At 42.0% G+C, this 16,322-nt stretch overlaps 1 protein-coding gene across 1 annotated transcript in view; it reads left to right on the plus strand.

Moving 5' to 3' along the window:
• Nucleotides 1-16,322, plus strand: part of LOC145448822 (cubilin-like) — a 31,985-nt gene that overhangs the window by 12,069 nt on the left and 3,594 nt on the right. The window contains exons 4-8 of the mRNA XM_080327269.1: nucleotides 3,252-3,321; nucleotides 4,572-6,810; nucleotides 12,253-12,309; nucleotides 13,919-14,159; nucleotides 15,748-15,940. Coding sequence (XP_080183395.1) covers nucleotides 3,252-3,321; nucleotides 4,572-6,810; nucleotides 12,253-12,309; nucleotides 13,919-14,159; nucleotides 15,748-15,940 — 2,800 coding nt within the window. The remainder of the gene's footprint in view (nucleotides 1-3,251; nucleotides 3,322-4,571; nucleotides 6,811-12,252; nucleotides 12,310-13,918; nucleotides 14,160-15,747; nucleotides 15,941-16,322) is intronic.

The raw sequence follows: 16,322 nt of genomic DNA on the forward strand, positions 1-16,322 counted from the left end.
TGGTTCTCAAACTGGGGGCGTGAAAGCATCTGAACGGGGCGCGAAGCTAAGCTCAGCTGAAAAGTTTTTCGCGCTCCGCACGATTTACATTCAATTCGTAGTTATTGATCTCTAATTAGTCTGAATTACATATTTAGAAATCTCTCATCCACAGTCGTAACCTTCTCACGCCATCAAACTATCCATTAGGTTTGCTAGCGTCCTGGTTGCGTTTTGTGATATTACGATAAGGGGGCGCGAAATCTTTCACCGTCATATAAGGGGGGGGGGGGGCGTGTCTTAAAAAGTTCGAGAACCACTGTTCTAAGGTAATTACTTCCTATAATATTTTTTATGTTTAATTTCTGGCGCGACAGCCCGATTTCAAGACCCACGCAGTTTAAAATGTTCAACTGCTAAACATCACAGAAATCCTAAACGCGATTGACATAATTCGGATCACGAGTGTGATTTTAGATTGGCCACTCCAGTTTTAATTATTTCAGTGATGTGCTTATAAAAAACGATTCTCGCGTGTTTTAGGTAGATTCGTTCTCTGAATGCGTAGAATTGGGTATTTATATTTTATCTACAAACAGTAGAAGCGTATTTGAAGCTATAACATGGTTATGATGCTTTCAGCATTGTATGTCCCGGAACTGAACCAAAACTGGAATTAGTAAATCTATGAACAGATCGCTGCTCCCGTATTTAAATTTCAGTCCTGTTCTAAGAATCGGGACAACCGACTTCCATCTCTATAGTTTTGACAAATTGGTTATTGAGGTCGACCAGCCGATGAAATCTCGCCACTGTTTCTGACGCGTGTACGATATCATCAAAACAGTGTTTGGTTTGTTATAAGCAAATGTATTATCTCCATGTCCTCACTACATAATCAAATACCAATATTGCGTTTTGGTTTATAACCCCAAGTCTAAATATATAGTGCGGCCCGCGAATGCATTCAGATGTTGAATGCGGCCCGCGAGCTGAAAAGTTTGCCCACCCCTGGTCTAAAGAAACTTTTTAAAAATATTGATGAAATGCATACTGAAAATCGAATTAATGCAGGGAACTTGATTAAAATTTTTAGTATATTTCACCATGATATTTTTAGGGAAGTGGTTCTCAAACTGGTGGGCGCGCCCACCTTGAGGGGGTGAAAGCATCTTAAGAAGGGCGCGAACCTGAGATCAACTGAAAAAAATCCAATTCACAGTTGTTGTTCTGTATTTACTCTCAGTTTAATATGTAAAAATCTCTCATCAACAGTCGTAGCCTTCCATGCCATCAAACTACCCGTTAGGTTGGCTAGCATCCTGGGTGCGTTTTGTGATATGACGATAAAGGGGACATGTAATATTTCACCATCGTATGGGGGCAAAGTTTGGTCTCTTGCATAGTTTGAAAACCACTGTTCTAAGGTACATACTTCCTAGATTATTTTTTATGTTTAATGTCTGGCGCGACAGCCCGATAATAAAGCTTACGCAGTTGGAAAGGTTCAAACTGCTAAAAATCACAGAAATCCTAAACGAGATTGACGTAATTCGGGTCACGAGTGTGATTTCAGATTGGCAACTCCAGTTTCAATTTTTTCAGTGATTTTCTTATGAAAAACGATTCGCGCTTGTCTTAGGTAGATTTGTTCTCTGTATGCGTAGAATTAGGGTATTTATATTTTATTCACACACAGTAGAAGCGTGTTTGAAGCTAACATGGTTATGATGCTGTCAGCATTGTGTATCCAGGAATTGAACCAAAAGTGGAATTAACAAATCTATGAACCGATCGCTGCTGACAGATTTAAATTTTAATCCTATTTTAAAAATCGGTACCACCGACTTTCATCCCTATAGTTTTTACAAATTGGTTGTTGAGGTCGACCAACCTATGAAATCTCGCCACTGTTTCTGGTGCATGTACGATATCATCAACGAAATGCTTGGTTTGTTATAAATAAGCATGTACATTGTACATTGTACATGTCCTCACTATATAATCAAATACCAATATTGCGCTTGGGTTTATAATCCCAATTTTATATAGTGCGGCCCGCGAATGGATTCAGATGTTGAATGCGGCCCGCGAGCTCAAAAGTTTGCCCACCCCTGCTATATAGATTAGCACAGACCGACACCGGCTTTGCGTGAGATCCACAATGACGTAGGTAGGCTAAGTATCAGATCAGCGCGCATCTCTACCATACTCGACCTCGAAAACGAAATAACTGCCTCAATCATTGAGTGTCAACTTTAAGAGTTGGCACCGTGTTCGATACTAAAATCAAGACATACCGTGTGAAAGCTCATGACAGATCTATGTATGGAACATCGTTAAAATCAATAGAGACCAATAACGGCTTTTGCGTAAATTTGTTGGCGATAAATGAAGAGTCAGCTCTTACTCGACTTTGGAAACGAAATTACCACCCACATAGTTCAGTGACAAACTTAAAACTTGTTACAGCGGTCGATACTAACACTTACCGTGCCAAATGTCATGACCGATCTCGGTATAGAACATCGTCAAAATCAATGGAGACCAATACCGGCTTTTGAGTAAAATCTGTTTGCTGTACTATGTACATGATAGATCAGCACACACTGAACTTCGGAAACGGAATTACTACCATTATCTTTAAGTAGCAAGCCTGAAACTTGGAGCAGTGTTAAATACTACCTTCACGACATATCATACCAAGTTTCAAGAATTATCATGGTGCGAAACACCGTCAAAATCGACCTATTCCAGCAAAGGTCGACTCAACGCATATTACGGTAACCGAGTTCAGATATAGATACGATTGTTACATCACACCTTAAGGGCGAGTAGGCATATTTGCCCCGGTTGCTCAGCCATTTTACGAATAGGAGAGAGTAAATCACCGTTTCTTTATTGTGCGCGGCTTTGAGAGAATAGATAGTGAAAGCTTGTTATGAGCGCTACCGGGGCAAGCCCCGGCTAGGCATTCACAAAGCGAAAACACAGAAGAGAATTCGATTTTCGCAGAGACTTCGCTATGTATGGGCGTTTGCAAGCGAAAGCACAAGAAGAACGCGGGTTTCGCTGTGATCTCGGGATATATTGATTGCTGTGCGTCTATAAATGGTTAAATTGTTATTGAACAGAATTTTAGGTGGGGCAATGCCCCAGTTGCCCTATAGGACGAGCCGCCACTGCTGCAGACGTTATTGTGAAATGATTGTAATGACTTCAAGAAGGAATTTCTTCGGCAATGCAATCTCAGCACATCTGAAATCATATAGAGAACTCGCAGCGGCACTCGGCAGGCATGGGATGGAGTGTCTCCGAAACAGGAAGACTTTGCAAGAACGAGTATGTGACAAAGTGTACCAAACACCGAACCAACAGTACTCAGCGAGAGACTCCTGCTTGTGTCGACCCCCTCCAGAAGTAGTGGGGCCCCAACTCACCTCAAACTACAGATGTTCCAACATAAACGTCTTTATTCGGTCTATTACAGTGGTTCCCAACCGTTTTCGGTGCGAGGGCCAAATTTAAAATTTCAGAGTACGGTCGGGGCCGCACGGATACTAGGGCAATGAAACGGACCCAAATAGTCATCTAAATATGAAAATTTGCATTGTTCCGATCAATCGTTCGACGCCAGTAGCAATTGTTATGGTCATTGTGTTGCCGCGCTCCCATTGTTCAGAACAATCGAACTATGATGGCTATTTCGGAGTAGTTTTATTGCCCTGGCGAGATTTCAAAACTGTACACTGTTTACCGCTACTTATCTGCTGCATTGGGTGTCCATTGACTTTGTTTGTTTTTGTGGTATTCATGGCGTTTGTCTACTACTATGGTCATTTACACCAGACCGATATTCTGCATTATTTTCCGTAACTGCCGACTTATAGCACGACCCACCTCTAGGCTTTTTTGTAAGACACCACTTTCGCGGATGAGCTGGCGAGGAGGAGCCTAGGTAAGCCTCCAACACTTAGGTAACGGATTGCGGAAGTCCGCTGAGTGAAACAGCTTTTATCGCGTAAACGCGCGAAGCGCGAGAAATTTCTTTACTTCATGACTGAATCGGTCAATATGATCTGGAATTGCACATATTGCTATCAATTTTCATCCTGTCACTGTTCACGTAATATGATTTACCGGTAGAACTGAGTGAGGTGTGTTTGAAAAGGTAGAGGCCCCCTCAATAATAATTGAGCATATCCGGGGTATACCCGTTGGCAGGAATGTGACAGCACTTCGTCAGTCCCCCGGGCTCCAATAGGGCGATAAACTGACCCCGCATCACGTTTTTCGCTTTTGCCACGAAATTAAAGTTGTATTGTTTAGTGAGCCAGCGCGAATATTTCGATAATTCATGATAAAATCGGTGAATAAGATCGGGAATTGCATGGTTGTCCTCTCTGCTCACGTAATCAGATTTACCAGTAGAGCTGAGTGAGAGGTGTCTTTGAAACTGTAGACCCCGTAAAATTGAACAGAAATTCTCAGAAATTGTTTACTTCCACTGGCATTATCGTTGATATGTCATGGAGAAATTTCCGTGCGTATTGGTATTGATGGAGACTGAGTATCTGATATAATTTCTTCAGGAAGGAGTACCGACAATCAAGCAGCAACACAATCGGCAGGAGGCTTAGTCAATCTGAACCCGTCCGATGAAATCGAATCCGACATGACGTACGTTAACCACCTGGAGAAGATCTTCAGCCCGAATACGAAAACCTTTCACAAGCTCTCAACTACGATTTTGATCACAGTAGGTGAATCGATAGGCGGTGAAATTTCCACTCCCAATTACCCAATAAGTTACCCGAACGGCGCCGATTTGACATGGCTGATAGCATATCCAGCGGGTAACGTCGTGAAATTGGAGCTTCAAGATTACGAAACGGAGGAGTGCTGTGACCGACTAATGGTGTACGACGGCTACAACACATCTCGTTATCCGCTGGCCGCTTTTGAAGGCGATTATCAGAACGATGGCACCAATGTCGTGTACAGTAATTCGCAAGCACTGTATATTCGATTTACCTCCGATTGTTTAAGTACGGGAAGAGGGTTTCATGCCACCTACATCAACGAACCTAAAAGCAAAGCACCAGCGTTGTCTTGTGGTAGTGTTGAGCTGATTCGTGGCAATCAGGGGCATATACGATCACCAAATTACCCTGGCACATATGATCAGCACATGAATTGCACTTGGCCCGTTCAAACGGACGATAGCACCAGAGTCAAGTTTGTCGTTAATAACTTCACCATTGGGTATGACGACCAACTTATCTTTTATGACGGAACACCTGACAACCGAGAGAACAAAATTGAATCTTTGTCAGGCAACGTGGAGTCCGGATACGCATTCTACGCGTCTTCGTACCAAGCATTTGCAGTGTTTACATCCGATTACTCTTCTGAAACTGGTAATAAGTTTGATATATTTTACACAGGTGATTACATCACGACCAGCGCACCGTTTGACGGGACGACAGGCGATTATTACGTTCCGTCTCAATGTAACAATTCAACGTCTGATGTTTATGAATTCGGGTCAATTGTATCCCCAGGTTTCGATTCCCCGGGACACTATCCCACGAATGATATCTGCATCTGGTACATAAAAGGTTACAGTGATGATGACATTATTGAATTCTACTCACAATTTTTCTCGACTGAATCTGGATATGATTACGTCAGAATATACAACGGTTACGGCACTTCGTCAAGCAATCTCATCAGTGAAATCTCAGGATATGTTGACCCGTATACTCTTCTCGCGGTTTCTGATTATCAACTTGCAACGCTGCAGTTTTCTTCGGATCGCACCATCAATGACCGTGGATTTGATATCCACTTCTACAGCGTGCATTCCGCTTCTTACACAACCCAGCCACCAACGGAAGCAACAACACAGGTTTATCAAAATACTTCGTGCCCCGACTTATGGTACGGTTCTTGTTCGGGATATGTCGCGTCTCCAAATTACCCCAGTTATTACTACAACAACATGAACTGCACTACCGGGATAAGTGTCCCGTACGGTACTTCTGTCAAGCTCACAGCTCAATCATTTAGTCTGGAAAACGGCGACTATCTCAGAGTTTACGACGGCTTCACTGGTGAACAGTTGGTTACATTTACTGGGTCATTGAACTACGGGTATGCTTGGCAATCGTCCAGCGAATATATAAGGCTTGTGTTTACATCGGACTCCTATGATGCATCGTCTGGCTACTACTTTAGATATGACGCCATTTCTGATAGTTTATACCCGACAGAGCCACAGACCGATTGCGGTGGAACCACGCCTTACAATCAAGGAAATATATCATCGAATGGTTATCCACACTATACCTACTCAAACAGCTTGGATTGCTTATGGACTGTCCACGTACAACCCAACCGATACGTCTTATTTACAATCGTTACATTTCGCACTGAAGAGCGCTGTGATTACCTTCGGATTTATGCTGGAACGCCAAGCAATCCAATGGGATATGTACAGGAATTACGCGGATCCGAGGCCGCGGGCACTCAAATTCTAGTTCCGAACAGCCAAGCTTATGTCACATTCCTCACAGACGGCTCCGATGTGGAAGTAGGATTCCGCATTTCCTATCAGGCAGTACCAACATCCTACATACGCAGCAACACCATCAAAACAATTGACCTGAATATTGCGGCACAAAATCCACACCGCAGAGACCTGCGACTGTTCGCGGACCGAGTCCAACCAGTCATACTCGGTCGAGATCTCTGGGAAGATGCGAAGAACAAACCTGAAAATCTTCGAAAGCGAATAGGGGAGAGAGACCAAGAAGACCTAATAAATTAGCGCAACCTTATAGCAGGCAATAACGAATATTGCGCTGTTGATTTCAATTGCTAATTCCATATTTTATAACAGTGGTTCCCAAATGGTGGGGAATTCCCCACTGGTGGGGAATTCAATGGTTTCAGGTGGGGAATAGACGCATTTGTTAGAAATTATATACAGGACAGTCTACATATTCACGGAGACACATGCGCAATTACCGTTACCAGTTAACTGCTCTGGTATGTATGTATCGAAAATTATACTGCGTGTTGTTCACAAAATCTCATTTTTAACTCTGGATGGCTAATGATGGCGTCACAAACGCATCCAGCACGTCTAGCTTGACGTGAAATAACGCTTTCGCGAAATTTTGAGCGTTACGGGTATCGGTTCACAATACGTTTTATGCTGCAGTTATAGGCGATTGTCTTGCGTACTGGTGTGGTTGTGTGTCTTGTGTAGTCAAACCAGCAAATAGCTGCTCCGTGATGACAAAAGTTCTGGGTAGTGGGGAACAGGACCGTAACTGCCGCACCCCAAACTCCTCAATTAGGGGGAAGCGAGCTTGAAGGGGCCGAAAATTATTTCGTGAATTAACATAAATTAAAGTATTTTTTTTAATTTAGGCCACTTTTTCAAAAAAATTTCGCGCTGGGTGCGCGATTTAATATTGCCGAATATCTGATTATTGGGTACCTTTCCCCACGAAAATACGTAGAATTTATAGAAATGGAGACTTCGGCGTGGGCCATTACTGCGCCACGACACACCAAGGCATATGAAGTTATAGCCTATATGTAACATGCAACTCCGAGAAGTGTGCCAGAACGATCAGCAGCGAGAAGACCTCGGTCGAGAAGGAATGCCCTTGTGGTGACCCAAAACTTCGATGTTTAATTGACTCAATGGATGGCGCCGGATGTTTCTGTCCTGGCGATCTGAACCCCACAGGACAAATGTCATCCCGCAGGGAAAGATTATTTGCCAGTAAAGCAATACCAATTTGATATCGTGTGTGCCTTTAAGTTTGGGCGATTTCCATATATTTTGACATAGCAGATATAGGAGGTCACGAAATAGCATAATGTAACGAAGTCAATATACCAACGGGTCCGCCCGAAGATGTTCAATTCTTATTTAGGGGTCCTACCTTTTCCAACACACCTCACTCAGCTCTACCGGTAAACTGGATTACGTGAGCAGAGAGGGGATAAAAAATTGGTAGCAAAATATATGCAATTCCCGATTATATTGGCCGATTCAAGCACGAATTATATAAATTTTTCGCGCTTCGCGCGTTTAGTCGATATAAGGCGGCGCACTAAACAGTAGTCCCAATGTAGCTGATAACTTGCAGGAAAAAGTGTAGGCTACAGGCTCAGCGGGACTGAGGGGGTTCTGGGGGCCCAAGACCAACGTTTTTTGCGGGGCTGACAAAGTGCTGTTACGGTCCTGATGGGGAATGAAGGCTCCGAATACATCTGAAGTGGGGAATGAAGACAAAAAGGTTGGGAACCACTGTTCTATAAGGACTTAATTTTAGATGCTTTCGCGAAATCGCGGTTCTTGCTTGCAATTTATAATCTTAACGCAACAAATATTTAATAATGAGTATAATATGAAGATCATGCTATATATTTATTATATGTCACTAGACCATATTTGTAGAAGCACATTGCACAAGCACATTTTAAACAGTTACTGTAACCATAAAAAACAATCAGGGTATCATTGTGTGGTTGAGTTTAATAATACATGCATACACGGAACAGTAAAACACAATTCAGTCAGATTGTCGACTTTTGAGAACACAGATGCATATGTATCTCCATGGTGGTAATTTCGCATTGATTGAAGTCTCAGCATGCTGAACTTTCGTTAACATTTGCTATAAAAAATACAAGACATTTTGATATAGTCGTGTATTACGAGCGCAAGTTGCTGTTACCAACATTTGTTGCGTTGTGCAATGTGCATCAGCCCGAACATAGAGCTGGAGCTGAAGTGTATATTCTGTAAAAATGTAGGGAACAATAACTATCATTATGAAAAAAATAGTGGCGATACGTCGCACCATTCATTTCCTTACAAAAGCATGCGGTTCCCAATGAGCTCGTACCATTAATCATCTGGCGCCCCATCCATTATGATAAACGGGGACATCGGTCACATCGCTGCGCACAACTTGATAGGCACGGTACTATAATAGGGGCCGCACATCGAGCCATGAAAATATTATTGAAATTAATATTAATCCCATATTAATGTATTGATGTAAATTATGTTCTTATCAGTTAATCGACTACTTTCAAAATTGCACTACGTATCTTCGCGACTAATCCAAAATGAAAAACATGGGTACATTCTTCGAAACTATATCCAGTTGCCTTGAAAAGGGGATACAATTTAGAATGTAAAAGTGATGCTAACCTAATCACAAAACTACTTTCTACGCTTCAAAATCCAAATTGTATACAGTGCGTCGGCTTACGTCTACATACCATAACTAAACCGCCGTGATTCGTAGGACACCCATCGCCTTGTACGACAACAAACGACATGACCACATACTCATGTTCTTGGTGTGCAAATGGAGCTATTAATTAGCATGACTTCTATACTGTGTAATCCGCCTCTCCGGTCCCCTGTACTCTATATGCCGCTCAACTGTCCAGTTTGGGGTCAGCACCCATTCGAGGTGTGTAACACCCCCACTAGGGACGCGGGCATCAACCACTGAAACCAGTGATCTATAGATCAGAATATAGATAACATATGAATGTTTTCTTTTCCATTAAGGCCCTACGTCCTACACACTGAGGGAGAGAGAGAGAGAGAGAGAGAGAGATGATATTCTTTTTCGTCTGCACCATCGAGATGCTTTGACGACGGAGTTGCGATACGGCCATGAGGTCATCTAGTCTGCGCCCCCGTTTTTTTCTCCTCCATGCTATCCGTGATTGCTGAGCGCCTAGCAGGATAGCTGCGGATACCAATTTTCGAACCCACGATCTACCGCACGAGAAGCCGGACGCACAACCATTACACTATCTCGCTCGGAGGGGCTGTTGATTGTCCGGTGAACTCGTTCAGAATGCCTCTCAAGCATTAGCTTACCAGGGAGTATATCATTAGTTAACGATCCCGTCGTTTCATGTCATAGACCGAATAATGGCGTTTATGTTGGAATATCTGTAGTTTGGGGCGAGTAGGGGCTCCAATACTTCTACACAAGCAGGAGTCTCTCGCTGCGTACTGTTGGTTCAGCGTTTGGTACACTTTGTCACATACTCGTTCTTGCAAAGTCTTCCTGTTTCGGAGACACTCCATCCCATGCCTGCCTCTGCGAGTTCTCTATATGATTACAAATGTGCTGAGATTGCATTGCCGCAGAAATCCCTTCTTGAAGTCATGACAATCATTTCACAATAACGTCTGCAGCTATACGTTCGTTGTTCAACTCAAACATGCGTATTTACCGAGCCATGGTTAACTATTAGTAGATCTAATATTGGTGAATGACGGAGAGCATTATCGCGCCATAAGATCGGCTTTTCTGAAAAATATTTGCTTGTCATGATCTTTATGGAAATTCAGCGAACTTGCTAAATGCCGAGCAAACATCTCCAGAATCATAAATATTACCACGCGTTGGGAACAAAATGAGTATGCGTCGCTGAGTGAAAGAAAACAACCGATCATATAGGGCTATCGCGGAACCCTGGCTCCCTCTATCTCCTTTATCTGTTATGGTACAATGCTATATCACGTGACTTATCGCTGGTATATCACATAGTACATATCGTATTATTGACCAAGAAGAAGAGCCTCATGTACGCTGTACAACCTACTGGTTGAATTACTAACCATCCGTACAATATATCTGGAGAAGGCAATATTGTCGTTTACTGAATTACCAGTAGATCTCACTCAGGACGCGTTCGTATCAGTTACTGCCCGTTAAGTATTTTGTAAGCTCTGCTATCCGTAACATATGGACTTGCTGTAAATACCATCGCAGACTGTTGGACATACAGCTCCTCCCATCGCACTATGTAGGCCTACAGGCTACAAATGTCTACACATTTTCCTACAGAAACATTTGTCTATGGTGCATTATTCACTGTCCTCTCTGTTCTGCGGAAAACATTGGGGCGGCACTATTATCGCAATTTGACACTTGATTGATTTACGACATGATCCGTTTTCAAAATGCTGTGCATTTCTACAAAATAAAATTGGGGAAGTTTTAGCTGTCTGTCTCGAAATCCTATTCCAAGGCCGGTGTAAAACCAAAAAACAAGTTATATTGCCATTTGCATATGGCTATGTGAACATGACTGTGCAGTTTGACTGAGATGTATAAAAAACTGTTAACGAGAGAGTCTTCTTGGAATTGAAAACAAATTGCGAGTATGTTGTCAGCAATGCAACGTCGTTTCAGTCGCACATGTTGGTAAAGAGTACATCAATCGCATTAAATTTATCTTGCCTGCAACAAGTTGGAACAGTCTCGGAACCATTACTTTTAAGACGCATCCCTTGAACGTTCCTTCCAATACTACAGTTTCAAGTTCTGGAAACGCGCATGACTTTCTTTTTCTGGGTTTTCTGGACCTGAAATGTGGTAAATATTTGAGGTTGACGGAAGACACTCCTGATCTACGACTTGACAATCATCGACATCAATTTATCAAGTACGGCTAGTTTAATGTGGCTTTAATAGCTCCCGCAAACTTTAGCAAAGTAGAACCGAGGAATATTACGTCCGGCTTGCAAATTCATCAAAATATCGTAAGCAAACATCGTGGTGATTATTCATTATTCTAATGGCTCACAATTCCACACTTTGTTGTCCTTTCCAAATGACATCAGAGCATGAATTCCTGTTCCTTTTACCGGTGCACAAAGTACAGTGTACATGAGTCACATGTTATGATTACTTGCCATGAAGGGTGAGAACAACGATTCGAGTATCAATCGTAATAATTCAAGTCGCTTCGTGAGAGCCGATGTTCTCGAGTAATGAAAATTTACGTGTTTCACACAATGAATTATTTTATCAGCGAAAATTTTAGATTCGATATTCTTTTTTCACCATCATGAGGGCATCGAAACCACGGTTGTATATGTAACGCGACATCCAAACATGCAATACAACGGTATGCATGTTTACTGAAACCATAGTGTGTCCTACAGTGGTGAGGTGTGGCCACAAGAAAATCTCACGGGTCACTGTAATTAGTATATGTCATTCTCTCCATTTCACCAAAGGAAATTTACGACAGTATTTGATCTGGTTTGTCCAGCGCAAAATGTGATTAAATTGGTATGAATCGAGAGCTACCTCGGTACTGATCACGAAAATATTAAAATTATTCTGCTCGTGGCCAAATGGAACCCCCAAAATCAGCGTCGAATTATTTTGCATCGTAAATGAGTTTTGCATTGTGACGCAGCAATGTCGTATGGAATGAGAGGCCGCAGCTAAAGAGCAAGTGGGCAGCCCGGCGAGAGTGGGAGTGTGAATGCTCAACCGCTTGCGCAACAATGGCCTCTTGCAGCTGAGCTGCGGTATCTTATTCCGGACGGTATTGTTGCGTCACAATGCTAAACTCGGTTACGATGCAAAATTCGGGCTGATTTCGGGGTTCCAGGACCACGAGCAAAATAAAATTTACATTTTCGCAGTCAGTACCGCGGTAGCTTTCAATTGATACCAATTTTATCAAATTTCGCACTCGGCAAGCCAGTCTAAATTGTGCTGTGAATTGCCTTTGGTCAAATGGAAAGCATGATGTAACCCAATCGCAGTGAGCCGTGTGATGTGCTTAAGTCCACATTACTGTAGGATGCTATCCTGAAACGACATTTCAGTGAATTTTGACTTTGCCACAAAGCGCTTTGAAGCAGTCGTGGTTAAGAAATACAAAAATATTGTCGATGTCGTCGCGAATAAACGAATTATTACAACCTGAAGAATTTTCTGATCTCTCATCGAGAAAATGAGAGCGACACCGAACAAAACTTAAGATATACCAAAACAGTATATCTGTGTTAAAGCAGGACTGGGTTTAGCTGCATAGAATGCTGAGAGATACCGCCAAAGCCATCGCTGGTAACGATTGTCAGCTTATCGTTACTAGAGCTCATTTCAAATCCTGAAAAAATCCGGAAGAAATCATTATTACTTCGTGCCCTGGACATGATCTATATTTGAGAAGAGAAAATATACTCTGTAAATACCTTTTCAGTCATACGTTTACCAGGCAACAAAGCCGTTCCCGATTATTATTAATATTGAACCGCTACTCAGTTCTCGTAATTATGACTGAGGAGGATTCAATGTTTAATAAACATGTCTGAGTTTGATGAAATTTCTTAATCACCGTGTTTTATATTCAAGTTTAGTGTCACCGGAAGAAATATGTTCGCGTGGAAAGAGATTCAATTGTAAATATTAATTTTGCGGAAACATATATAAGTCGAAGCAATTCCTGCATCGGACGGAGTCATGATGACAGTGCAATCTTGAAAGAAATGTCTCAGTCGGATTTTAGTGGAGTCACTATATTGCTAAAATTCGACTATAAAGTATATACAGGCGAAAAAATTACTGCATTGCGTCGTTGAATTGACAGGCAGAACCAGACGAAAATTATTTAATGGCGATACATGTCGAGTGATTTATGTCCTATACACACGTTATTTTATATTTTTCGTGCGTTACCTTCATGACATAACATGTCTGTCAGTATTCTTTATCGTTGCTTAAAGGGGCACTGCACTCTAAATATCACGTGGTCTCAAATTGAAAATAAAATCGGGAAAAATATTTTGGCAGTAGCCATTTTCGTCAGAAAGCCACCGTAATGGAACTGCAGCTAAAAGAAAATTCCAACTATTCACATTGCACGCTAGTTGCATAAATAAATTTCCATGATTGTGCGGCTGCGCGTCTCCGTTGCTTAACCAGTTGCGAAATTACTGGCACAATTACTTCGACTGTGCTTGCGGCCTTTATATTCGAGTCCCACCATTTCTTTAAGTAGTGCGTGGAAAACATAGAGTGCAGTGCCTCTTTAATTCGGCGCAAAAGGGTTTTAGAAGTAAGTTTCGTCAATAATTTCCACTCATGATAATGGTATTTAATGTTAACCAATACAGTGCAAAAAATCGCTCTCATGATGAGCAATTTAGAGCGAGAATATCCAGCACTTCTTCCAATCCGACTATTGTTTTGCACAGTTCGACTAAACTCACTGCTATGGCTGTCTTACGAGCAACCGCTATTGCAATGCTCTTGACTATTGCACTGGCATCTGGCGAAGATGCGCGCGCAGATGATTCTACAAAGAATATCAAAGTGAGTTATCGAAGTTGTCGATATTGTATCATTGGTTCTCAAACTATGGGATAGAAAGGCGTGAAAGAATCTAGGGGGCACGCATAGTTTCATTCAGAAGAAGTTGGAGTTGTGCTGAAACTTGGAAGTGGTGAATAACGACAATTATCATATTTCAATCAGATTTAACCGCCACGATTACGCCGTAAGAGCCAGAAAACATGTCAAGATTAAAAGTAACAGCTAGCAGTTATACCCATTCACCAGCGCACATAGATAGGTGCAATGTGAGAAATAAATTAGATATATCTCGTTATTGGGCCATATGCAATGCATAGCATACCTTTCCGAAGTAGCCTATATAAATAATCATACAGGTCAGAGCTACATTTGACGCGGCCACGCAGTATTCTAAACAAGGACGGCCTCAGAATTTCTTACTCGATATGGGTATTTTCTATGCTTATTTTCTTATTACATGTACCTACACCTCACTCAACCTGAGTGGTACGCGAATGTCTTTCAGGTGGTAGGCGAGAAGATTTTTTAATTCCACCGAAGGGAGTTATTAGTTCTGGTGGGGTTGATATTGAGTCTTTTTGAAACCGTCGTCGTGGGTAGGGGCAATCCCACCAATGAAGGCCTACGGAAAGAGATCTATAGTCGTAACGCATTGGGATTCTTACCAAACGAAATTCCGTTTTAATATATTTGAGTTTGACCATAAGAATTCCAAATGGATCCGTTACAGAAATCATATGTGGCGCCTTAAAATGGGCGGTTTCCGTTTCGCTGCTTTCGGCAGCTTAACACGGTGGAAACGTATTTGACCGCCTTCGGCGCACGTGAGTTATGTAGGTAGGTGGTATGCGAGCACCGCATAAAACCTCGAAATGGTACGTGGGTGGGAAAAGGTTGGGAACCACTGCTCTATCAACTCTGCCGGTGAATCTGATCACATGGGCTGAGAAAGGATAAATATTTGATAGTAATATGTGATACTGCTACTATTAATGACGGAATCCATTCGTGAAACTGAACAATTTTCGTTCTTCGCGCGACCATGACCAATCTCAGCATCTATTCACAACGTTAACACTCGCGATTTCAGTGAGTATAATAGGCCGATATGAAAAGTAGAAAAGTCCGGAGTTCACCGCAAATGGACATGGACACTAGGACAGTTTACCATAGGTACTTTGTTCCCAGTTTGTTCATTACGGTAATGCCCTGGAATGCGGCCGTGCAACATAAGAAATCGAAATGGGGTCGTGATTAGCAAAAAGGTTGCCCGTTTCTGGTACAGACCAATTAGAGCGAAATGCCGGTAATCTAATTTGTGAGATGTTTCTTTGCTCTAATTCTAATCTAATTTGGGAAATGTTTCTACGCTCATGGTATACAAATGCACAGATCGTGTGTACGTATATCATGAGTCGGTGTATATGCCGCAAAAACATTAAGGCAAAAATAAACGGCGTCCTTTCCTTTCTACGCTCTAATTCTAATCTAATTTCTGGTTTTCCTATAAATGCTACAGGAGAGGTAATTTGGAAAAGCTGTATATATCCAAGTCTGCAATGCATATAATTGAATGTATTATTTACAGGACTTCGACATCAGTGGCGTTGTGGCTAATGATGAACTCCGCAATTCCACGGGCTTGAGCCTGCTCGAGTACACAATAAAATCGACGCTGATCAACTATGGTGACGCGCTGGCGAAGGTGCAACAGAGATATCTGTGTCCGGAAGGCGTTGAAGTGAAACAATATTCTCTCGAAAACGACGAATACCGGGCAAGTGAGTTCGTCTCAAGACTATTTCATTTGTTATATGTGTAGGACAGATTTTTTGACATCGCAAAAAAAAGTCAAAATGTAGTCAAAATTGTAGCGTTAGGTGAAAAAATTGTCAAAATTGTTTACAAAGTAAAAATTCTTTTGCAACCTGCATTTCGTTCGTATCGTAGATGTTTGCATTGTCAGTGAGCTTATCATTTGACATTTTACATCTTGTAGCCTACTTTATAGGCCTACCGTTGTAGGCGGTCCATTGTCTGCTCATTGTGAATCATAAATTGTCGAATGAAACAAATAGGTTGACATGGTGTCAACTCCTATCTGAAGCAAGACTACGTGGGCATTTGGTTCTTATATCAAGAAGCGCATGATGGAAAATTGTG

Source organism: Botryllus schlosseri, chromosome 10, assembly GCF_051294905.1.
Source record: "Botryllus schlosseri isolate E-star chromosome 10, Bs_hap1, whole genome shotgun sequence".
Taxonomy (NCBI): Eukaryota; Metazoa; Chordata; class Ascidiacea; order Stolidobranchia; family Styelidae; genus Botryllus; species Botryllus schlosseri.